Genomic DNA, 26,542 nt, shown 5'->3' with positions numbered 1-26,542 from the left:
ACACAATTGGAATACGATGACATGCAGCCAATGAGCATGACCACCCGATCAAGTAAGCTCTTCTTACAAGCATAGGTTGCGAGGGACCTGTTCTCATACTTGAAAACAGCAGTAACCTTATCACAGTGACGTGTTCTTCCAGCTGTGATCAGTACTAAATCCACTCGGAAACATAGTGTATAGCGGTAGTCTGCTATACTTACAGTCAGTTACATCGACTCGGCCAAAGCAAATGTGTCAAGTCTATTGTAGGGAGGAGGTGACGAATCTGAAATGACGTCATGGTTTCTATTGTTGAGACGTGTCTCAGCTGTGTGAGGGACAAGATGTGTAGCCGACAAACATGCAGGGGGTGCACCCTCCCACCCTTTTGTCCTGAGATTTTATTAAATGACCATTCAAACGCTCGTGAAAATGAAGTGTGAACATCCCCTTTCTCAAAAAGCTGTATCCACCCTTCAAAAGAGTACATATTTCCTAGATTCTCTTGATAGTCTTCATGTAAACGGAAATGACCATAAATCCAGCATGTGACACTTGACAGACTAGTTTCCTTCGCTCAGCATGTGTCTGATTGAAGTCATAATGAACGCCAGATTGAGTGTTATGCTTGTTCTGAATACCTATAACATCTGATTTGTATAGATTTAGTGATCATAAAAGATGACAAAAACATACTTTCAATTATATATTTGTTTCATATACAATACACAACAAATATGTATAAAAGTGATATACATGTAAATACTTCTTCAGCAATGTCAATACCTTCGTGGTAACTTAAAGTCTTTCAGTCTCATAGGCCAGCAATCTAGTCACAGCCCTTAAATGATCCTACTTTTTCAAGTTCATGAAGACAATTAAACAAATGACAAGCCTCTTCTGTGCAAGGCTATTGCTCAACATGAAAACAGAATCAAATGCAGATCCTCCTTGTAATGAGTGACCATCAGGTTTCACAAGGGTGAAATACAACTTTGTGCATAAACAAGCAAGATATAACTTTGAATAATACATAAGAAATACAATATATCTTATACAAATATAAGATATTCATTCAAAAAGATTGTGAATTTTCAAAAGCCTATAAGGAACAAAAGTACAAATATGTTCACAATTCTGTGACAGTTAACTAAACTTGCAAGTAACAATAAAATAGAAGTACAGCGAATCTGATGATCAGGCTCCATGTGCGAAGTTGTGCGTTTGTTGTTTAATGCATCACTCAGCTATATTGCTGCTATATGCCAGTGCCCTCTAAATAATCCAGCCTGGACCAGACAATCCAGTGACTGATACTGTGAGCAACGATCCATGCCATAGGAGTATGTTGACACACAATCAACCAAGTCACGACCATCCATTAAATTTCCTATCACAACCAGCTTATGTTGCTTAGGGCCATTTCTAACCTGGAACCCCCAGGGGTTGATTTGGCTCTGGAATCAAGACCTAAGTAAATGTGAAACACAAAGATGTTTCTATGTTTAGTTCTGCCATGAAAATGCCATAAATATCCATACTACTAAAACTAGTTTTAGAAAGCACAGGTTTCTCAAACCTTTAGGTATGTTTGTCAAATTCAAAATATTCCAGACAAATTGTTTACATAAAATAACTAAAATGGATCTTGTCCCTTCAGACTTTTTACAAGTTTTGACCTATGTTACACATTAATGGTCACGTTCCACCCTCATAATGCAGTAGCATTGTAATAACATTGTTGGAGTAACTTGCTGCCACCAAAAACAGGCATACATACATACAACAAGCATATAGTCTTCATGTTTAGTGAAACTAGAATCATATTAAAGGTGCTTTATGTCCTTGTGTCTTGGTACACAAAGATATTGGTAAGTGAAGTGTTGCAGAACATTTTGTCTGGGTAATCAACACTGAACATTTGAAGGTTGGATCAGAAGTCTACTGTGATCTGTCTTCAAACGTTTATCAGTTTATTCATTACTGGTCTAAATGACTTTTGCGAGATTGTTTAACTTAGGCACGGTAGATCAATATGCCAAATATTGGCTGCAGGGTCATCTAAATAATGTAATTTTAGGTGTTCATGAATATGACTGCCTAGTAGTGTTTGAATAATTTTTGTTGTCAAATGGTATTTGAGCTCTACTATACTGATATGCATTACACTGTGACTAAGTATATCTATTGGTCCTGTGACTTGTTACCACATACTTTCTCACACCCAGACATACATTATGTACACACATGCAGATACAGACATACGCGTGCACGCACGCATGCATGCACGCACGCATGCATGCACAGACACACACATATGAAACGACGTACACACACGGAGACACACACACCCACACATCATCCTGGGTGCTGATCATTCTTCTTCTGTAAGGTCATGCTGGTAAAGTCTGCCAGGAGAGAGCTGATGTTGTCCACCTGCTCTCGTGTTGACGTACGTTGTAGCTGCTGACACAGTTCATCTACTTGCTCTGACTCTGACTTTAACCCTGATAAATCCAAGTAGGTTTTCATCATCTCTGACACCTGCAATATTTATATGTATATGAACAGTGATTAAATATGTGTATACAAATTCCACCAATAGGATTCTGATTAATAAATAGGAATTGAGTAGGCCACAAAAAGTCTTTCAAATCAGGACCATTTTAGTGAGTTTAGTTTTACGCCCTACTCAGCAACAAATCAGGACCAATCAAAAAGGGCAAGTGTACACAAACAAATTTTATTTTACTGATTCAAATCAATATTCTCTAACACAACTGCATTTTTTCCACTAAGAAAAACTAATTGAGTTTAGTTATTGTTTTGGTTCATGTTGAGAAATATTTGGACCTGGCATTGTCAAGGAATGCAACAAGGGAGCTTTAGACCAGTGTGACATCCTTTTCAATAGACTTGTCCTTTTAGAGTCACCATTGCCAACATAGATTAACCTATCCAAAACAAAACAGAGTATAATTTACACATGACACAGATAGATCAATCAATCTTGAAAGTAAAGGAACCATCCCTACATGCACAACTTCATCTCGGATCTGCTTGGAAGAATAAGTCTTGTTCTCAGCCAAGTACTTCAGCTTGGCCTTTGCTAGAGTCACTGGGGTAGTGCCATACTTGTTCACAAGCTCCAAGTCTGGACCTGAAACGGGAATGCCAAAGATAAAGCTGAAGACCTTAGATCTGGTTGAAACTGCCACCATGACCAGAGAGCTTAATGTCTGTGGTTCTATTTTTGGCTGCATCTTACCAAAAGACATAAAAAGATGTTACTTGTTACCCTGTCTGGTGCTAGGCATTTAAGGGATAAAACAAAGGTGGCTGGTTTCAGCATACTGAATGGGTGTCCATGTTAAAAGTGATATTGTATATAAGTGGGCTATTACTATGAAAACAACAGCTGCATACAGACACATCAATGTGCAATGCTGTATAAGTGCACTACTTTAATGCAGTATCAAATCCCATTTCACCCCACCTTTTCCTGGTTGTAAGTACAAAAAGTAAAATGATTTATCTTGTTTTCATAGTGATTTTAATGTTATACTTAACTAGACCAAATCAGTGTACTTTCAAAATGTATATGAAACATTTTCAGTTTAAGCCCGCCAAAAAGTTGGTTGAAAGGACAACTGATGGCATCTAATAAAGAATGAAGGTAGCATGTGCATGTGTATTACTCCAAGTAGCTACTCACCTGCCTTGAGAAGGAGTGACACAACAGGCACCTGGCAGGTACATGCAGCTGGAATAACAAGAGGCTGTCAGAAACACAAGCTTTATGGTTCTTCCCAACATGCAATGTCATTGTTATGGTTCCTACCAACAAGTGATGTCATTGCAATGGCTCCTACCTACAAGTGATGTCATTGTTATGGTTCCTACCTACAAGTGATGTCATTGTTATGGATCCTACCAACAAGTGATGTCATTGCAATAGCTCCTACCTACAAGTGATGTCATTGTTATGGTTCCTACCTACAAGTGATGTCATTGCAATGGCTCCTACCTACAAGTGATGTCAATGTTATGGTTCCTACCAACAAGTGATGTCATTGCAATGGCTCCTACCTACAAGTGATGTCATTGTTATGGTTCCTACCTACAAGTGATGTCATTGCAATGGCTCCTACCTACAAGTGATGTCAATGTTACGGTTCCTACCAACAAGTGATGTCATTGCAATGGCTCCTACCTACAAGTGATATCAATGTTATGGTTCCTACCAACAAATGATGTCATTGCAATGGCTCCTACCTACAAGTGATGTTATTGCAATGGTTCCTACCTACAAGTGATGTCATTGCAATGGCTCCTACCTACAAGTGATGTCAATGTTAAGGTTCCTACCAACAAGTGATTTCATTGCAATAGCTCCTACCTACAAGTGATGTCATTGCAATAGCTCCTACCTACAAGTGATGTCAATGTTATGGTTCCTACCAACAAATGATGTCATTGCAATGGCTCCTACCTACAAGTGATATCAACGTTATGGTTCCTACCAACAAATGATGTCATTGCAATGGCTTCTACCTACATGTGATGTTATTGCTATGGCTCCTACCAACAAGTGATGTCATTGCAATGGCTCCTACCTACATGTGATGTCATTGCAATGGTTCCTACCAACAAGTGATGTCCTTGCAATGGGTTCTACCTACATGTGATGTCCTTGCAATGGCTCCTACCTACATGTGATGTCATTGTTATGGTTCCTACCTACATGTGATGTCATTGTTATGGTTCCTACCAACAAGTGATGCCATTGCAATGGATCCTACCTACATGTGATGTCATTGTTATGGTTCCTACCTACAAGTGATGTCATTGTTATGGTTCCTACCAACAAGTGATGTCATTGCAAAGGCTCCTACCTACAAGTGATGTCATTGTTATGGTTCCTACCTACAAGTGATGTCATTGCAATGGCTCCTATCTACAAGTGATGTCATTGTTAATGGCTCCTACCAACAAGTGATGTCATTTCAATGGCTCCTACCTACATGTGATGTCATTGTTATGGCTCCTACCTACATGTGATGTCATTGTGATGTCATTGTTATGTCATTGCAATGGCTCCTACCTACCTACAATGTGATGTCATTGTTATGGCTCCTACCTACAAGTGATGTCATTGTTATGGCTCCTATCTACATGTGATGTCATTGTTAATGTTATGGCTCCTACCTACATGTGATGTCATTGTTATGGCTCCTACCTACATGTGATGTCATTGTTATGGCTCCTACCTACAAGTGATGTCATTGTTAATGGCTCCTATCTACATGTGATGTCATTGTTAATGTTATGGCTCCTACCTACATGTGATGTCATTGTTATGGCTCCTACCTACATGTGATGTCATTGTTATGGCTCCTACCTACAAGTGATGTCATTGCAATGGCTCCTATCTACATGTGATGTCATTGTTAATGTTATTGCTCCTACCTACATGTGATGTCATTGTTATGGCTCCTACCTACATGTGATGTCATTGCAGTGGCTCCTACCTACAAATGATGTCATTGCAATGGCTCCTATCTACATGTGATGTCATTGTTAATGTTATGGCTCCTACATACATGTGATGTCATTGTTATGGCACCTACCTACATGTGATGTCATTGTTAATGTTATGGTTCCTGTCATTGCAATGGTTCCTACAACATGTGATGTCATTGTTATGGATCCTACCTACATGTGATGTCATTGTTATGGCTCCTACCTACAAGTGATGTCATTGCAATGGCTCCTATCTACATGTGATGTCATTGTTAATGTTATGGCTCCTACCTACATGTGATGTCATTGTTATGGCTCCTACCTACATGTGATGTCATTGCAATGGCTCCTACCTACATGTGATGTCATTGCAATGGCTCCTATCTACATGTGATGTCATTGTTAATGTTATGGCTCCTACATACATGTGATGTCATTGTTATGGCACCTACCTACATGTGATGTCATTGTTATGGCTCCTATCTACATGTGATGTCACTGCAATGGCTCCTACCTACAAATGATATCATTGCAATGGCTCCTATCTACATGTGATGTCATTACAAGTTATGTCATTGTTATGGTTCCTACCTACATGTGATGTCATTGTTATGGCTCCTACCTACATGTGATGTCATTGCAATGGCTCCTACCTACAAATGATGTCATTGCAATGGGTCCTACCTAGGTGCAGTGGAGTGTTTCCCAGTATATCCTTCTGGTTGACGTCTGCTCCCTTGTCCAGCAACACCTTCACAATCAGCTCATGACCCTGACAGGAAGCAAAGTGAAGGGCAGTCCTCTTCTTCTCATCATGGCTGCACGGATCAACTCCACTGTCCAGCAACTCAATCACTGGGCACAAAGAATCATCATCTCAACCACATGACAGAAAACAAACATTTAAACAATTCAGTTCTGTCTGAAAGAAGTGTCATTTTCTTATGGTTGCCCAATAAGGTCATTTCTGGCCTGTCTAACAAAGAAAATACCACAATGTAGATATTATCTTGGCCAGTAGAAAATATATAAGTAGTGTCATTGCAATGGCTCCTACCTACATGTGATGCCATTGTTATGGTTCCTACCTACAAGTGATGTCATTGTTATGGTTCCTACCAACAAATGATGTCATTGCAATGGTTCCTACCTACATGTGATGTCATTGTTATGGTTCCTACCTACATGTGATGTCATTGTTATGGCTCCTACCTACATGTGATGTCATTGTTATGGTTCCTACCTACATGTGATGTCATTGTTATGGTTCCTACCAACAAGTGATGTCATTGCAATGGTTCCTACCTACATGTGACAAGTGATGTCATTGTTATGGTTCCTACCAACAAGTGATGTCCAATGGTTCCTACCTACATGTGATGTCATTGTTATGGTTCCTACCTACATGTGATGTCATTGTTATGGCTCCTACCTACATGTGATGTCATTGCAATGTAGACATTATCTTGGCCAGTAGAAAATATATAAGTAGTGTCCACTTGTATTTGTCAACTTGACAAATATTTGTTGTATAGTATAATATTCATGAATTCCAAAAAAGCATACCTGTACAATATTCATTTTTTGAAGCTGCATTTCTTAATTTTTTCTCATCTGCAAAAAGAATTAAAGCATCCATAAAGAAATATAAGGAGGTTCTTGTTTTTCAATGAATATGGGACTGCACATTATCTATGAGTCATCATGGAAAGCACTTGCTATCTTTTTCATATTTGATGATAAAACATAAAACAATCATGGGGGTACTTAAAATGTATGGCCTTTTTCATAAATATGATTTTCAAATTGTCAAAGCATGAAAATTTGTCATATCTAATATACCCAGTACATTTCCAAATTCCAAACTGCTGTAACATTCATTGTCACTCATATAACAATTGACACACAGTATTGTGAGAAATCATACAACAACAACTCAGTTTTAATTACTGCTGTTTATCGCTCATGATGTGCAGATAGACAATCGGAGTGCAGTAATCGATCAATAATCAATTGTAATCATGAACCCCACCACAAAACTCATGTTGGTAAAAACAGCACTCATTCATAACATTGTACAAACAAAACAGGCAACAATTAATACCACGATCAAGACGATCAAGGATACTTCCTGTTTTGACAGGAAACTGCATCAGTTGTTTATGTCTTGATATAACAAACATAACAATAAGAAACATACTTTCTAATGTTTAGTTCAATGTTTCCGTTTTTATGAATATCAATTAATCTAATGGTCTTTTGACCGATTATTCAATCAATTGCCCCAGCACTAGCTTCAATGCTTTTTCCTAACAGTAAGCAATTAAGACAAAATAATGTATTGATAAAACAGGAATACGGAGATTGCAGTGGAATGTGGAAGATCAGATGTCTGTAATTCCCCTTTTTATAGGGGACCACTTTAAAACAAACAGGTATCGGATTAAAATCAGGATGAATCTGAAAATTTTACAAACTGACCATGAATATTTCTTCCAGTGGTCCTTCCAGTTTGTTGTTCCTTCATGCGTTTCCGACGGTGTGTTTGTGACACTCTGATCTTTCCAGTGACCTTCCTCTGCTGAGAGTTGGTGTAGGAGGGGTTAAGAGGCACCAGACACATGAACTGGAGCCCTGCAGGGGGCTCTGGGTTCCAGCTGGTGAAGTCAAACTTGGGATGCTCAAACCCTGCTACCTGCAACCAGCAATTCTTTAGCCATGTAATAAACAACAGATAGTGTGATTATAGAATCAGTTTGCCACTAAACAGTATCTTAAAAACTTGGTATGTCTCGTGAAAAACATATTTAGAATCGGAAAGTAGACATTTACATATTAGGTATAAATAATCTGACATAATAAATCTATGACTAGTTTGATGGGCATTATAGCAGCCGAGGTGATTAAGAATGATGATGAAGCTTGCTTGACAACAACATTAGAATCTATGTCAAAATGTCGCCTTTCACAAATGAAGTTTTATATTCATAAAAATTGTCATCATTCTTCATAAGACTATTTCTGAGTCATGTTCATATTGTCATGACATGGTACTGCTGGGCCTCCAACTCATGGTAACCATACCTACATTCCCCTGCAAATCTGACTATATTATTTTACAATGTGCAGCATAGAAATATTGTTACCAGTGATAAAAGTGTAGGAAAACTGGGTTAAATTATAGCGTAAGCATGGGGGCAGGGGCTTCATAACGGGATATTCAAACTATACGTACCACATATAAAATAACTGTCTACCAGATAGTCTTGTAGCACATTGTTTCACTTGCTCTACTACGGGACAACTTCTTGTCCGGGGTTACCGTTCATCGTAGCGCTAGATACATTGGGTAGGCCACGTGGTTGGTGCTAAATATGTTGGGTAGGCTCTGATTGGCGGAGACGTCCGTCATCAGTAGGTGAACTTTGACCCATGTCAGAGGTTGTTCTAGAGAGCTATATAAGTGACCTGGCTCTCTGGATTCAGTGTCTAGCTTTCGGTCATCCGAGCATCAGGTAATATCTCTGTCCCGAGGTCCTGTTTCAGGATCATTCCCTCCCGGTTTGCAGAGTGGAATGTTAGGTTTTGTGGAGGGGGATGCTAAGTTTTGTATATTCGTGTTAGGTCGGGTTGGGGGAAAAGTAGAAGTAGGAAACGGAATAGGTATTAAGCTTTAGACTTTGGGTAATATCCAGTTAAACGGGGTTGGTTTGGGGTGGCTTTTCAGAAGAAGTTTCTCTATGGATTGTTAAAATGGGGAAGTTAGGTTCCTTTTAAACTAGTCTTAGGTCGGGTTGGGGGAGAATTAGGAGTAGGAAACGGAATAGAAATTGAGTTATAGACTTTGGGTAATGTCCAGTTAGACGGGGTTGGTTTCGGGAGGTTCTATTTTGAAGAGGTTATAGGGGTTTGGTGTTTTTCCTCACGAAGCTTGTTTTCTTAAATCTAATTATGTGAGTGAGAGAGAAGTGTAGTTTACAGACTGTTAAGTTTTTGTTTGTCTTTTGTAATAAATTATATTATCAGTGTTATCTTGTGTCTGTTATTTCCCAATAGGCTTTATGCCCGATTCACGAACTGGTCACTGAGTTTTGAGTAGAGAACAGATCAACCCGAACGCACACATATAAAATAAAAGTACACAACGCAAAGTCCAAACAAGGTTGATTAAACATCATGTTCCTACACACTACTTAACTTAACTCAGCTGTCACTGGGCGATGGTAGTCTACTGAGAAGGGATACGGTGATTTCGTAGACTGAACCAGTTCGTAGACGCGGTGGATTCGTAACCCAGACTGGTTCGTAGACGGTGATTTCGTAGACGGTGATTAATAATTGAATAATAGTATATATTAAGTTTGATTTTTACACACCACGAGGAAAAGGTTTTTGGAAGTTTAATAATTCATTACTTTATGATGAAAAATATGTGGAACATGTAAAAAACACTATTAAAAATACTCTACAGCAATATGAAGAAAAAAAAAGAAATGAAAAGAAATATACCATAAACGACCAATTATTAAAAAGACAGAGATAATGAAATAAATAAATGATAATTTCCCGACTGATTAACAGGTTTCACTGAGTTGTTGTGAATGTGGATTAACAGGTTTCACTGAGTTGTTGTGAATGTTAATTAGGAAGTGGTGAGTTGTTTTGATTGCAGAAATACTCTGTGTAGGAGATGTAAGTGTTTTCTGCTACTTCTCTGCTGGTCTGCGTAGTTGAACGTTGAATGACGATACTTACCTAATACATATCTTTTAATTTTACACAACTGAATTTAATATATTAGCGGCCTATGATTTGTCCAAGTTTGTCGGACGTGAACCGCTGTGAAGCATGTTTTATTATTTTATTATTTTAAGCATATTTTCACCGCCGATCATACTTACCTGATATATTTTATTTATTTCACAAAATGCAAACACTTTTAGTCGATTTTCTTCACCACTGAGGTTGAACTTTTCCCATTTTACTAACGTCTACGAATCCACCGCTCAATCCGTCTACGAATCCACCAGATTTCCACGTCTACGAACCAGTCTGGTCTACGAATTCACCTACAGCCTCTGAGAACCACGCCTATTACAAAAGGCACATCGAGTGCAACCAGAATTTAAAAACATGAAATTTGAGCTGAAACAAATCATATCTCATTTTAAAAAATATAAACAAATGTAAAGGGCAATTTCAGGTGTGATTAGTTCATGAAAAAGACTTTTACTACAATCCTTGCAGGCAAACAACTATTTTGGACACTGCTTTTCACTCTCTCGCTCTTCAGTTTAATTAGTTACCGTATATTCGCCTTCAGTGCTGGTTCCATCACTTTCGCTGTCGTCCGTTTCGTTGTTCATTCCTGCAATTAACTAAACGGTTCTAAGTTCTAAAAATGAAAATATAGTGTCTTCAAGTTCCAGTCTGCTAAGTTGGCACATATAATGAACCGCACTTATCTCCCCTTGAATTTGAGTCGCTTAGAAGAAAAGCAAACTATTAAGTAGATCATTTTTGTTTCAACATAAAATATGCCCGAAATGTAATATGCTACTAATAGCTTTCTATTGTTGAAATACAACCTATCTGTTTTCATTTATATAAAATAAAAATGATGAATTTGGATTGATGTATGGAACATCCGGAAGTTTACAATCTGACGTTGACACGTGTTTTCGTGTATTACGTTGTTGACAGATTTACACGTCAGGATTTTTCACGATATGTTCAGTATCTATAATGTTATATACGTTCCAACTTTTGTTTTGGTTTCCCTTTATACTGATATTTTTATACCTGCTACTAAATTATGTTGTTAAAGGAAAAAAGGCAGCTTGCGTTGTTGTACTCGGAGACATCGGACGTAGCCCACGGATTCAGTATCATGCATTGTCACTTGCAAAGGAAGGATACATGGTGGACATCGTGGGCTATGGAGGTAAATCACAAACAGATAATTTCTTGTTGATCTGACCTTGACTCGGGTGATACTATCATATCTTTTTAGAGCCGCGATGCCGTCCTATTCAGTCAAGACATAACCCTGCATCGCTCGTGACTGTATTGTATATATCTGTACATAGGACCGCATCGTGGCCCTCGGCTAATCTTTTCAATGTATTTTACTTTTGGGAAACAATTCCACTGAACGCTTATGTTAAAATATACTATGAATTCACTAGTAGGCACTTTGGATAAAATGATTATCTAGCATCTAGACAGGGAATTTGTTATCACTGGTTATCCAAATGGTTATGAAAGAGTTTTTTCAAGTTTGAGAAAGGTATAGAACATTTTTAACTAGAAAATATATACTAATAGTATACCGTTTGGCTTTAACTACTAGAGCATTCAGCAGTAATACTACAGTATGTATATAATCACATATTTGCAAATGTACTTTACGTTTTTACTCACATGAAGGTTCAGTTCCACATAAACAAGTAACAGATGAAGAAAACATATCAGTTCACACAATGATGGAACCTCCTGCTCTGTTCAGAGGTAAGCCGTACCTTTCTCATTTTCTTCATGGTATGCATATCCAAAATGTATATATAATGATGTTATTTAATACACTGATGAGTTTGAAAGAATTTAAAAGTCAGTGAGTGTCTGAGTGAGTTGAAGTTCAAGAAAAGTTAGTGTAAGAGAGCATTCCAGCCTGAAGGTAGAGGCGTTTCCAGTTATTTCTTCATATGAATATTGTCACTCTGCACACAGAAAAGAAAACTCTTAGAAGTCATTTTGTTGTAATTGTTCTTAAATTACAAAAAACCCAGAGAAATAGATGTAAGGATATTCTGACAATGTGATCCTCAAAGCATACCAATGATAACCTACTATAAATATGGGGAAACTGACATTTGTCACTGCTTTGATATGTTTATAAAGAATGATCAAGTGATCATGCTCATCACTTTCTTGATGAATTTCATCATATCTAGTAGGTCCGTGCTCACGATGTCATTCACTGGATTATCAAGTACAGAGTCGGTTATTTACAGACTCCCACTGTATTGTCTTCCACTGTATGGTCTAAATATTGCTGAGTACAGCTTTAAACAACAAATTGTTTAAAGCTGTACTCAGTAGATGAATCATTTTGACGTTGGGTTCATTTTTTACAGTGTTTCCAAGAATCATAGGCTATTTTCTGAAAGTCATCTGGCAATCAGCTGTTCTTGGATTTACTCTTCTCCTGTTGCCTAAGTCTGGATATACACTGCTGCAGGTAAGATGCTCATCTGTCCATCACTGTTTCATTGGACAAGAATTTTATTTTAATCTGATTCTACATGTTTTGGATGGAGAAAGTGCGACAGTGTAATCACAAATATAACATGTTGCATGATCAAACACTTTCACAGAAACTACAAAACTACATTGATGAAACATTATTGAATCATATGTATTGAATTACTCTTCCTCATGTTAAATATAGAATAATTGGCTTTGAAATACTTACGAGGGATGTTGAACAATATACTTTATATAGTCTATTAATGGAAATATTTAAGAATTAACTGCAATATTTGTTTATGGCAATATGAATAATATTGAAATCAATTCTTAGGAATATTTTATTCAACAGTAATGACCTCACAGACTGCTTATTTAATCATTAACATATGAGAGATGGACAATGTACATTAATATGGCTTTGGTAACCGGAGTAACACAATACATGGCCATAATCAGCCAAACAAGAAACTGTAGTCTATTATTGGGAGTGGCCTGTTTATGATAAGGTTAATAGTAACGTAAAAGCTAAAGAAAAACACTGGTTAGCAAATCAAATGAAATTTATTTGTTGTGCTATGAACAATAATACTACAAACACAAAGCCACCTACTGTGGACATTATGGTGACAGTTTGATGATCACTTTGCAAGTGCATGTCAGTTTATGTAAAGAAACATTCTTCTAGGTTGCAAGTCAGGCTGAAACTAGATAGTCAAAGTTGTTAAAGTTCCAGCTTGTAATCAGTATTCTAAACCATGGAGCTTCCTGAGTTATTCATACTTGTTGATGGAACAGCTTTGTCAGCCGTCAGATGGTTATTGTCTTTGGCACTTGAAGATGATGTCTGTCTGTTCTCCCTAGAACCCCCCTGCCATCCCAACTATTGCCGTCTGCTGGCTTGTGTCGCTACTGAGATCCAGCCATCTTGTGGTAGACTGGCACAACTATGGCTACACCATCCTCAGCCTTAGCCTGGGCAGGTCTCATCCACTCGTGGCCTTCTCAAAGTGGTCAGTGTGATTTCTTGTTTTAGACTTGCTGATGCATTAATGTCAAGTGTGGAAGTCATTTGGAAACATTTCATATTTACCTGATTTTCTTCACCGATTGTGTTTTTAGAGAATGCCTGACCTCGTATGTTATATTCATGCAGTTAGTCTTCAGGTCTTCAAGGTTAAAACTTCCACTGAGTACAATTTTACACACAAACACAATATGGCTGCTTTATGGCCAAATCTCTCAAAAGGCCTGTAATAGCAGTTATATCTATAGATATTACTCTTACAATTGTGTCTGTTTAGGTCTAACCACCAATCGAATTGTGATTACAGTTTGAAATATAACAAAATCCTTTGTTTTCAGGTATGAAAGATTCTTTGGAAGATTTGCAAATTCCAACCTGTGTGTGACGGAAGCCATGAGGAAGGACCTGCATGACAACTGGGGTGTAAAGTGAGTTGAGTGGAATTTGTTGTTAAGATCGGTGCTAATGCTGCAAACTTGGGGATATATGCATGGAAGGTGTAACCAATCCTGGATCTAAGTTAAAGTCCCTTGAAATTATTTGATGTTTTTACTTGTGTAATCATCATTAAACATTGGATCTATAAAATATATCTGAGGGTAAACAAAAGTTTTATGCATATAACTGAACTATGTTTGGATTGTTTGAAATATTGAGTGAGTTTAGTGGAGGGGAGGGCATAGGAATTAAGTTGGGGTGGGTGGGGGGTGAACTTAGTTGGTTGATGCCAGGTTCAATGCCTCAAAGTTATGTATATACACCTGGAATGAGGAACCAGTTCTGGATCTAAGGAACAGGTTAGGTCTCTCAATGTTAGTGAGTGAGTTTGGTTTTATGCTGCTTTTAGCAATATTCCAGCAATATCGTGGCAGGGACACCAGAAATGGGCTTCACACATTGTGCCTATGTGGGGAATTGAACCCATCTCCTTGGCATGACGAGCAAATGCCTTAAAGGTCACATAAACCCTAGGGGGTAAAAATACATAAATCACTAACTGGCATCGTTATAAATGAAACCCCGTCATTAAAACTACTCATTTCGACCTTTAATTGACTTAAATCGACCTTTTTGACAACAGTGCACAATTCTCACCCGCGAACGAAACTTCAACCAATCAGAGCGGCGCGACTCTGTGACATCATATGAGGAATAGCTTTAAGGGGCGATGCAGAATTCATCTACATTTTAGGGGGTAAATTATCTTGTTTACAGGCTTGTATAAACCTGAAATCGTGACAATTGTTGTGGAAAATGAAAGCTATGTTCTCACAATCTACTGTCATTTAATTTTGTCTCCCTGCTTTGCCTAGTTTCCGAAGTTACAACTTGTTTTCATAGACGCTTCTGTCACAATTGATTGGTGTCGTTAGGCCCTATTTGTATAATGACTGATCCAAATTGATCCCATTTCTGTGTTTTTACCTCGATATTTAATCATGTCATGTAAAAATCTGTTTGTATTCTCAAAACAGTGTCGGCCCATAAGTTTTCACATGCAATACAGCAATTAATACTCCCTTGTTGTAACCCGTGTTAGGTGGTATAAACCTACACATGTTATTTGTCATCATTCACTTGATGGTCAGTTAATAAATTTATAACAGGTATAATAAGTGGTAACACACTTAGATTACCCGACAAAGGTTCCCATTTGGCATTTCTTGTGTCTGGAGTAAATATTCAACATTATAAACATCGATCAAAGGGTTAACCGATAACACACTGATTGATTAATTACTTTATCTTACACAGCGAATTGTCAAAAGGTAGTGTTTATGTATGTAGATTAACTAATCTATACTGAATACACTCTGCCGTGTCGGTGTTCATGTAAAAACAACGCCCTTCTTTCAAAGGATTAACCGCAATACATTGATTGATTGCCCATTATTGGCTAACTAAATTACTGTTTTAATGAAAGGCGGACATTATGCAATTAGTTGCCAGGTGTGCTATCTTGGGTGACCAATGAGACTATACACCAATACCTGAAAAGATTGATCACTTTTTCGTATATTAAACTGTTAAAAGACACATCATTTGGAACAGTTTTGTGGATATTGATGGATACATTCCTCAAACAAGGTAATGGCCTGATATTGTTCCTATAACTTTAATCTGTTTTAATTTTAATATTTGCATTTTGTTTTTTATTTATTTGTCGTAGTATTCAACAGAATCATTGTTTTCGCCGTGAAGTGTAATGAGACAGACAACATACACTAGGGTGTGTGTGCGAATTATGATTCACATTTGCAAACTGTAAAATGTCTAGATATTACAGTTCTGTTATAAATTCACTATAAGTCTCAGCAGATCGTCAGCTTTTTATTTAGTTTCAAAATGCATAAAAGTATGATAATAAACTAATTAGGATTATAAGACCAAATATAAAGACGCACATTGACTAGTATCTACATACTGGTGAGTGGACATTAACCATGTGAATGTAGCAAGAAATTTATCGCGCAGTATTGTGACTTCGACCCCCACCTCGCTTCCGTGGAAGAAATCGTTATGTTATAAGTTGTGTCATGCAAAATCCTTTTGGTTATGATTCCAATACATATTTAACTACGAGTAGAAAGTAGTTTTGATTTTCTAACTTGATGAAAACAAACTACAGTGGACTCTGTCAATACCGGCCTTTGTAAACACCGGCACTCTGTCTACATCGGCTCAAAGTTTCAGTCCCGGCAGAAATGCACGTTCTTTTCATTTAGAAACATCTGTAAACATCGGCATCTGTCTATTCAGGATATCGGCATTGTCTTTCAGTCCCAACAAACAAGTTGTTATGAAAACGAATCTGTAAAAACCGGCACATGAAAGACGGCGTAACCCTTTGATGAGATTAGGTCCAAATGATGTAACAACACAATTCGCTGTGACCCCCGAGATTATTCAGAAACGGGAAGTGTTAATCAGCATCTTGTTAATCAGTGAGTGGTACGTAACACTTACATAGAGTAATTAATGCATGTAGTGGGCAGTTTGGCTGTAAAAACAAGCAAGTGTTTACATGTTGTTGATTCGAGGGTATTGACTCCTGAGATTATTCAGAAACGGGAAATGTCAATCAGTGTCTTGTTAATCAGTGAGTGGTACGTGTCACTTACATGGGCAGTTTGACTGTAAAAACCAGCAAGAGTTTAGTTGATTCGAGGGTACATGTATTTAAGGTAAAATCGTATAATGTCAGTAGTGTAATAGTCAGCATCGCCAAAATGCCTCGGCCGGCAAAACGAGCACGATGTGAGTTGACCCTTCAACAAAAAGTGCAGCTGATAGAAGATTTTGATAAAACACCTCGACCTACACAGAAAGCATTAGCATCAACATACGGAATCGGCAGACAGACTGTCTCTGATATTTTGAAGAGACGGGATCATTACAATACAAAGTAAAATCAGTGCCTTTTTCACAAGGTAAACAAAATACAGTATATCTTGTTTTTATTTGAATGAATAAACATGAATGTGCATTCAGACACTGCCTTATTTCTTATTCAGACATGTTGTTAATGCTCAAGTGACAGTACGACCATGAACTTCCCGTGTGCGCCGGCGTCATAAGCGACCCCTAGGAGCAATTGACGACAAAGCAACGATTCGGCATGTCGTCGTTCATGTTGAGAAATCATAAAAATGATGAGCGTGCTACACACTTTCTATACAACTAACTGAAAATCGTTCCTCATATGACGTCACTGCAGTGCTCTGGTGACAGAGTTACGTAACCTGTCTGTGGTTTCGATGGCGGGCGAGAGGGAAGCAGGCGACTTTTTGGCCACTTTTAATCGCTCGGTATTAATTAACCACAAGTTTTTAAAGAATAAATTTGGTGTTCCGCATAAGACTAACCACAAATCTTTCATATGTAATGGTTAAAAGAGTAACAAAAAACAAAGTTTAGTGGTTCTTTAACCACTGGGCTACCCCACCGCCCTTCAATATCAGTGGATGCCTTTATTTGTTTAATCATTGTTTAGTCATCTATGATGATATATATAGACCCGTGCAGGTCAAGGTTAGAATGTACCTTCAGCAACCCATGCTTGTCGTAAGAGGCGACTAACAGGATCGGGTAGTCAGGCTCGCTGGCTTGGTTGACACATGTCATCAGTTCCCAATTACGCAGATCGATGCTCATGCTGTTGATCACTGGATTGTCTGGTCCAGACTCGATTATTTACAGACCGCTGCCATTAGGGCTGGGATGATACGACTATGTCACGATATGATACATATCGTGATATTTTACCTGCGATATGATACGTATCACGATACATACACCTTGAAAGAATGACTCGGTATCAAGATTTAAAATGATTTATTTCAAGGTATTTGTGTTTAATAATAACACTATTGTAATAAACGAACAAGTAACTCTATCTTACTTGCGTATTTTTCTCTAAATATGTACTGTAACATGTTAAGGATAATACTGTTTTGCCAAAAAAGTTGTGTATCGTTTTGTATCGATACACCAGTTGACGATACGATAGCTGTATCAAACTTAAATATATTGCGATGCATCGATGCATTGGTGAATCATCCCAGCCATAGCCGCCATATAGCTGGAATATTGCTGAGTGCAGCATAACACTAAACTCACTCACTATGATATATATATCTGACATCTGAGGTTAAACTTATGTTTTGTGCATGTTCATTTACCTAAACTGTCTCTGGATAGTTTCAGACACTTTATGTTCACCATGCATTTTATAAGATATTTCACAGCAGCATGCACAAAGAGACTATACTACATTATGTGAAATGGAAATCCCATGATGGCATTCCTCATTGACTGGCAGTCATTGAGGTCCATCATTCTGAACCAGTTGTCAGTGCTTCAGGTTTCATACAAATTCAGCTGAACAAGACTGACAGAAAAACTAACATACCAATCATTTTATCCTTGTGTAAGCAGCACTAGTTACAAGCTGCAATGGCCATTCAAATAAGGTTTATGCTATGCTTGTAGACTAGTTTTAAGACAAAGATTTCAAAGTCTGCCTGTACCATGTTTTGATGCCCTGTAAAACAAGGGTTGTCTAATTGTCCCAGAGCAGTGACGTTGTATGACCGACCACCAGAGCGATTCAAGGCTACGTCAGTCTCTACTAAACATGAGCTCTTCTCCAGACTGTGTCAGGAATACCCTGTGTTTGCTGCAGAGTAAGTATACTGTCACTCTTTTCCAGATCTGAATCAAACATGATTTGGAGGATATTAGTGCTCTGGGTTAGAGATTGAAACTTCTAACTATTTTGTATTATTTCCAAAATTGTCTGTTTCCAATTTTCATTCAACCCATGCCAACTAACCTGACTGATGTTTGACAAACCAGAAGATCTGACTGTGCTCTGTCTAGTCTTTATGTTACAGCAGCACAACACACAGACAGACACAGTTTACTTTTGTAATGAAAATTACAGAGGGTGTAGGAGAGAAACATTCATGTAATATCAAAATAAGCATTATGAGTTTAACATAGTTGGAAATGTCTTGAACTGAAACAACTGGACTGAGAATTATCATGATGTGGACAGACATTCATACACAACACATGGAGATCATATGACATTGCGCTGTGCAGGTCGCCAGAGAATCCCGTATTTACCAGCAGAGACGAGTTAGGTGTAGTGGAACGAAGGTCAAGGCCAGCACTTCTTGTCAGTAGTACCAGCTGGACAGGTGAGCTTCTGTACCTTGCAGTGTGTTTGTTGTAATGGCTTGGAGGATATTGATTTACCTGATAGACTGGTGGATTGTTTCTTCATAATCAGTCTGTCACCTGTACATATGTGAGAGAGGATAAGTGACCCAGTGGTGAAAAGCATTGCATCTAACTGTGCAGGATTATGTCCCTTTGTTTCTGGTGGGAAAACAAGATATTGTGAGCATCTCTCCTCAATAAGCTGACAGACAGTGATTTGACTGGAATATTGTTGTTCTGTTTCACCCATTGCTCTGTCGAAATCACTCAAAACCTATGTTTATGTGTTCAAATCCTGGTTGCACCAATTTTCTAGGATTGTCAGTACCGTACCTGTGTGTTGCTATCCTCCTAAGTTTATGCTGACATGCCTTGATATAACTAGGGGCAGTGGGTTAGCTCAGCGGTTAAAGCGTTCACTCATCACGCTGAATACCTGGGTTTGATTCCCCACATGGGCTCAATGTGTGAAGCCCATTTCTGGTGTTTCCCCGTCGTGATTTTGCTGGAATATTGCTAAAAGCGGTTAAAAACCCAACTCACTCAATCACTTGATACAACTGGAATACTGCAGCCTTAATCCATACTCACTCACTCACTCACTGTAATAGTCTCTCAAATGAAAGAACTGAGATATCAGCTAAATGAGGCTTTCATTTTGACATGTGGTTATTTGACTGCAACTCCTATAGGAAGTACATAATGAAATCTAATCTGTCCTTTCCTATTACAGAGGATGAAGACTTTGGTATCCTACTCTCTGCTTTAGAAAGTAAGTCAGTACCTCAGAAGTCAGCACGACACAACTTACTTTATCATATATACTTCGTATGTTGATTAAGTAAATATGCACATGCACAATATGCGGAAATGCTTAATGAACGATGCTCAGTTCATTTTAGTTGAGGATGTGTGTGTATTTCTATCGCTAAATGTGGATGCATAACCATGTGGTCTACATGGATGTGCTGAGCGTGTCCCATCCTTGTCTTGAACTCATCTGGGACTCTCAAGTATCCAAACTATGCATAAAATTCCCCTTAAGAGCCTTAAATTCCTTGAAGACTCACACAAATTGAAAAAGAATATGACGTCTAAACACCCACACTTGCTAACCTTTCAACTGTCAACTCAATTTACAATATTCGGCTGACCACTCTGCCATTGTGGCAAGATCGGAAGCTTTGCAGTAACATACCATTAGTCTAATTAACTAGAAACTCGTACACCTTATAACAATGGTGCAAGCTGATTACTGTATACACATCAGCTACAAGTTACTAGTTTTGAACTATTCTAATGTTACTGTTTTTAACACTATGAATTGAAAAATGGGTAAAGCAGATTTAGGCTGTGTTAGTGAATCTGTTTTCCAAGTAACAACGGTAAAAGTGAGATGATTGGCTCGCCTCAGTTGCTGACGTCGATACTACCTACCTATTTTATTGTTTGTTATAATATGACTATTGATGCTGTAGTTGAAACATAGAGATGATTAGATTAGATGTAGTAATCCTATAAACATTTCAAATAATCAAGCTGTGTGGGAATCAAGAAAGTGTGAACTTGAGAAAATGATCATGTACGAGTTGGGGTGGATATATGCGCTATATAAATATCCTACAATGATAAAATGCAACAGCAGCTTTATTTACCGTGTGTGAACAAGGATCATGTGTTGTGAATGGATTTTTGTCAAGTGAAAAAAGTGAATTTCTATTCCCGTTTGCAGAATATGAGGCGGCAGTATCTACAAAATCCTCGTCCTTACCTGACCTGATCTGTGTGATTACAGGTGAGTAGGTCCTATAGAAGACTCATGTTTTCGGGCTTTGGTTCACCTGTGTAGCTGATGACATGAAAACAGTGGTCATCATGTGTGTAGAGGCTGCTTGCATTTCAAAGTGTAAATTCTCCAACTAAAGTCACACTACACAGTGGGTATTAGGGGTCTGTTGTAACCTGCTGTTCTAAAGAGTAATCTCAGCCGGGCTGCACAATATCATACAGAGATGCCAACCACATGCAAAATCTGCTCCCCTTTTTCTCTATAAATAACTACTTAAAGAGAATGAAAACCTTTTTCTTTTTACCGTATACAATTTTGTAAATTTAGGCATGACTCCACTTTCATTAGATTCAGGGTTGGCATCTCTGAATATCTTTTTCAAATTTTAATATATTTGATGAAGAGAAAAATAGTGTTAGGACATTCTTTTCAGGCTACTGTAAAGTGATTATCATTATCAGTATCTCACCAAATGTTACGCTGTTTGGTAACTATGGCGATTTGGCGGTCATACAGATATGTTTTAGCATTTTGAATAATTTTACCAGTATACAGAATCTCTGAAGATCAGAACTCTTTACTTTGCACTTCAGAAATAAGTACCTACAAAAGTAGGTTGTCTATCCACAGGCAAAGGTCCTCAGAAAGACTTTTATATGAAGAAGATATCTGAGATGACTTTCTCTCATGTCAAGTTCTGTCTGCCATGGCTAACATCTGAGGACTATCCACTCCTGCTTGGTGAGTAGTATCTGGAGCAGGTGTACAAGCTATAGGTGACATAAATGATCATTGTGAGCAAACAAACAGAGGAAGCTCTGAACATTGTGATGTTTATTTACAAAAACAAAATACTTAACAGCATGGTACAGTATTTACAATAAGCACTATTATATACTGCTGAATAAAGATGCAGCTTCAGCTTGATGTAGTTTTCACCAACTCAGTCAGTCAGATACTGTTAGCATGATCGCTGGAACGAAACAACACTCCATACTAAGTCCACGAGCAATCTGGGTGACTTCGTGGTCATGTGACTCGTCCAGATCAGCTGCTGAAAGATGGTCCTGGTTCTCGTAGTTTTTTCTGATGAAGTTGTAGCACTGCCTGACTTGTCTCCACTTGTGTGTGGCCAGTCGTAGGTACACCTGACGGACACCTTCAGCTACACACTTCCTGTTGAGCAGAAGTAACCCATGTCCAACATGGCCACCATTAGCTGCATCTCTCACGATCTTCTCGGACAGTTCCAGGATGTAGGCATCTGAAATCAGAAATATATTTTAGTACTTTAGTGGGATCTGAAATGAGTACACGTTTTTCAACAGTTTTATGCTTATTGAATGTTTGGATAAAAAGAGAATATTGGGTAATACAGTAAATATGGTTATAAGGACCACTTAGTTGGTATGAATGATTATAGAACAAGATGTATACATACCTATGACCTGGACTTGTTTGAGGAATCTATCCTGCATTTCAATAAGACTGAAAAGTTGGAAGGAGGCAGACACTGGGTCGTCCTTCCATACGGCAGCAGCAGAAGACAAGTTATCCAGGGAGCAGGTCTGATCACAGGTGGTGGAACTGGATGTTGCCATGGTGTCAGAGTTAGAATGGATGGATTTGGGAGGACAAGTTGACAATTCACATCCAAAGCTTGAATGTGACTGGTTTGAACCAGACATTCTGCTTCTATATACTTGTCTGTGTGACACTGAGACATGGAGAAGTCTGTTGGATTAGTGGCAAGCTGAGTTCTCCAATAGATGGGATTAACAAGGATTATCATGGCTAATCAACTGATTGGATTATCATGTGCTAATCACAGTTCTAACTGAGGAAAAACATGTTGCTGATTGGTGGTGGTGAAATAGTTAGTGGTGTTTCTGGGCTGGAACTAGTCATGGCTGTGGCTGGATGTAGGTGGTAGATTGGTGATAGATGGTGTTTCATTGACTGTAAAGTGGTGGTGAAATAGTTAGTCACAAAATAAGTGGTGTTTCATTTGTAAAGTGGTGGTGAAATTTAGTGAGTTTCATTGACTGTATGGCAAATAGCTAGTGGTGTTTCATTGGCTGTAAAGTGGTGGTGAAATAGCCATGATGTTTCATTGGCACAGGAAAAGTTAGTGTTGACTGATTGTTTGAAATCATTGGCTGTAAAGTGGTGGTGAAATAGTTAGTGGTGTTTCATTGACTGTAAAGTGGTGGTGAAATAGTTAGTGGTGTTTCATTGGCTGTAAAGTGGTGGTGAAATAGCTAGTGGTGTTTCATAGCTAGTATTGGTATAGCTCATTGATATTAGGGTGATCTATAAATAGTTAGAAATTCATTGGCTGTAAGCAGCAGGGAATATACAACTGGATTATTGCAGGTAATAAATACAGACAGGTCAAATTTGACTACATGTGCTGTTTTTACTGACCATGAATGAACATATTCTTATGTTAGCCTACACTAATTGTAAAATGTCAAGTGATAAAGTATACTGTTGCAGGATGTTTGGATAATGAACATCATGTATTGAAATGTTTCTTTACAAATCACACTGGCACAAACAATACTACTTTGGTACTTTTCCCTCACAGCTGTTCAACTCTCATGGCTAACACATTGTTTGCTTTGTCTGATTGTTGACAGTAGTATTGATTACACAGGTGACAGACTAATAACCTGTGTTATTGGCTTGAGATTGGGTGAGATGTTGTTAAACTAATCAGCATTAGTTACACAGGTGACAGAGCTTATCTGTTTGATTGGTATTTTAGAAGAGCTGACAGAGCTTAACTATATTGTGTTATTGGCTTGAGATTGGGTGAGATGTTGTTAAACTAATCAGCATTAGTTACACAGGTGACAGAGCTTAACTAAATTGTGTTAATAGTTTGAGATTGGGTGAGATGTTTTTAACTAATCAGCATTAGTTACACAGGTGACAGAGCTTAACTAAATTGTGTTAATAGTTTGAGATTGTGTGAGATGTTCTTTAACTATTCAGTATTAGTTACACAGGTGACAGAGCTTAACTAAATTGTGTTAATAGTTTGAGATTGGGTGAGATGTTGTTAAACTAATCAGAAGAAGTTGGGTTGCATTAAACAGACTTTATGATGACAAATATATATGTACACTTCGAATATTCTCTCTTTTTATCAACTTCATTTTTTAACCTTTTATATGTTTATCATTATTCACTAAATAAATATGTTTTTAAACATGGGTTGGGTGTAAAACCAAAAAAATAACAAACACCATTTATTACACTACATATATATTAAATTCCAAATCTCTATTACTCTGTACCTATTTCATATTTTTTACCTTTTTAATTCGGCCTCCCATTCAAATTTCCCTTAATACTCTGTTGTTGTATTTTTGTTGTTTTTGTTTTGTTGTGGGTGCGATGTTAAATAAAGCAAACAACAACAACAACAGAAGATCAGCATGATCAGTGCATATGACTTCATCATGAATGTTTGCTGGGAGGGTTTTGTGTATCTGGATGCAATTAGCACAGGTTAAGTTATCTAAATTAGTCAGTTCTTCACTCAGGAACTAGCCCTCTAGCCCTTTATTTATCAATCCATTGAATTATCATTCTGGAGAGAAACCTGTTAATGGATTATTTGAAGTTTGCTCAGAAAAATCAAATTGAGCTATAAAAACTCATGGCTCTGCAGGTGCCTCTTGTATGTAACAAGGGTTGAGTCTGCTACCGAAGGAGACAGAAGTGTGTATAAATACGTCAATAGTGTGCAGGTTTCTCCTTTCTCCCACAGGCTCAGCTGACATAGGCGTGTGTCTTCACAAGTCCTCCAGTGGGCTGGATCTACCAATGAAAGTAGTGGACATGTTTGGATGTGGCCTTCCAGTTTGTGCAGTGGATTTTAAATGGTCAGTGAATACACACAACTGATTGGTTGTGTAGATTTGGTCCAAAGTAACCTGTGCTTGTCATGAGTCAACTTAAGGGATCTCACTCACTCACTAATGAGTAAGTTAATTGCATTCATTTCCAAACTCAGCACTGGCAAACATGAAACAACTTCAATAAATAACATTCTTATGTTTCAAATGACATTCTAGTGTTTCAAATGACCTTCTAGGGTTTCAAATGATGGTTAGCATAGGACCCAGGAATCTATTGATTGGCATTCCTGGTTAGTAAGGGACCCCAGAAACCTACTTATGGGCATTCCTGGTTAGAAAAGACTTCGAGCAGCCTATGCGTGTCCTGATGGGTGTTCTGGGTTAGAATAAGCCCCCAGCAACCAATGTTCGTCGTCCAAGGTGACGTGATGGACCCAATGGTATTGCTGAAATATTGTGTAAACAGGAATCCAGCCTGACCTTCTTCCTGATGAAATATAACTCTTCATAAACTCATGGCATGACTTGATATTTTAAACAATTTGTTTAATGTGGCACTGTCATGTGGTTTTGTGTTGCCAGTCTGCCAGAGTTGGTCAAGCATGGAGAGAATGGTCTGGTGTTCCAAGACAGTCAGCAGTTGTCAGTCCAATTACAGGTAACTATACTTCATTATAATGTGAATATATTACAGCAGATTAATATTTCAAACTTGAAAGGAATACAGTTCAAAAGCTGGATTGTCCTGATTATAAAGCTAGTTATCATCATGTTTTTAGCTTATTGAAAAAATAAAGTTTGGCTGCATATTTTGACAGAAAACTTTTGCAAGACAAACAATAACTAAGTGTATTCTGAAATAACGATGCATGGGTAGAGTTCAACATTGGCAACTGTCAGTCACATTCTCTGTTCACCATTCCATTGTTGTCACCTGTTGGCTGTAGAACAGAATACCCCTTAACTAAACTGTAGATACAAGTGAGTGTGCAAATCATTATAAGAGATCAGTTATTTGTCCCATTAAGATCTTTCTTCATATCTCACATGTGTAAAAGAACAGTCATTCTCACTATAAACCTGCTTCTTCAGTGTTCAAGCATGGTGTCAAGAATAGAATTACAGGTATCAAATGTTTGAAAACTAAAACATCAATGCTTGTCTTCACAGGATCTCCTGAAGGGATTTCCAGACAACCAGTCAGAATTGAAGAAACTGCGAAACAATGTGAAGTCGTTTCAGTCAGTGAGATGGCACGACCAGTGGGCCCGACTTGCTCTCCCATTGTTTCAGGACAAAGTGAAGACAGACTGATGGTCAACATTTACCCTTGTTTTAATCATGTTATATAAAACATATTGTTACCAAAAGGTG

General features: G+C 38.0%; 2 protein-coding genes across 2 annotated transcripts; one reads left to right on the top strand and one right to left on the bottom strand.

Moving 5' to 3' along the window:
- Nucleotides 1-675: 675 nt before the first annotated feature.
- On the bottom strand, nucleotides 676-10,963 carry LOC124280909 (ankyrin repeat domain-containing protein 54-like). Its single transcript, XM_046716895.1, has 7 exons — nucleotides 10,812-10,963; nucleotides 7,987-8,200; nucleotides 7,072-7,119; nucleotides 6,190-6,360; nucleotides 3,698-3,745; nucleotides 3,018-3,142; nucleotides 676-2,526 (listed from the first exon to the last, which is right to left on the bottom strand). The coding sequence occupies exons 1-7, from the start codon at nucleotides 10,869-10,871 to the stop codon at nucleotides 2,341-2,343; spliced, it is 852 nt and encodes a 283-aa protein (XP_046572851.1). The 5' UTR covers nucleotides 10,872-10,963; the 3' UTR covers nucleotides 676-2,340.
- Nucleotides 10,964-11,159: 196 nt separating this feature from the next.
- Nucleotides 11,160-26,538, top strand: LOC124280908 (chitobiosyldiphosphodolichol beta-mannosyltransferase-like). Its single transcript, XM_046716894.1, has 13 exons — nucleotides 11,160-11,449; nucleotides 11,935-12,015; nucleotides 12,642-12,745; nucleotides 13,618-13,766; nucleotides 14,119-14,208; nucleotides 18,856-18,966; nucleotides 19,388-19,485; nucleotides 20,241-20,279; nucleotides 21,240-21,302; nucleotides 21,927-22,037; nucleotides 25,078-25,192; nucleotides 25,751-25,826; nucleotides 26,339-26,538. The coding sequence occupies exons 1-13, from the start codon at nucleotides 11,251-11,253 to the stop codon at nucleotides 26,480-26,482; spliced, it is 1,380 nt and encodes a 459-aa protein (XP_046572850.1). The 5' UTR covers nucleotides 11,160-11,250; the 3' UTR covers nucleotides 26,483-26,538.
- The last annotated feature ends 4 nt before the right edge of the window (nucleotides 26,539-26,542 follow it).

This window comes from Haliotis rubra, unplaced genomic scaffold, assembly GCF_003918875.1.
Source record: "Haliotis rubra isolate DU_JTF1 unplaced genomic scaffold, ASM391887v1 Scf276, whole genome shotgun sequence".
Lineage (NCBI taxonomy): Eukaryota > Metazoa > Mollusca > Gastropoda > Lepetellida > Haliotidae > Haliotis > Haliotis rubra.
This window is presented reverse-complemented; position numbering and strand designations above follow the sequence as displayed.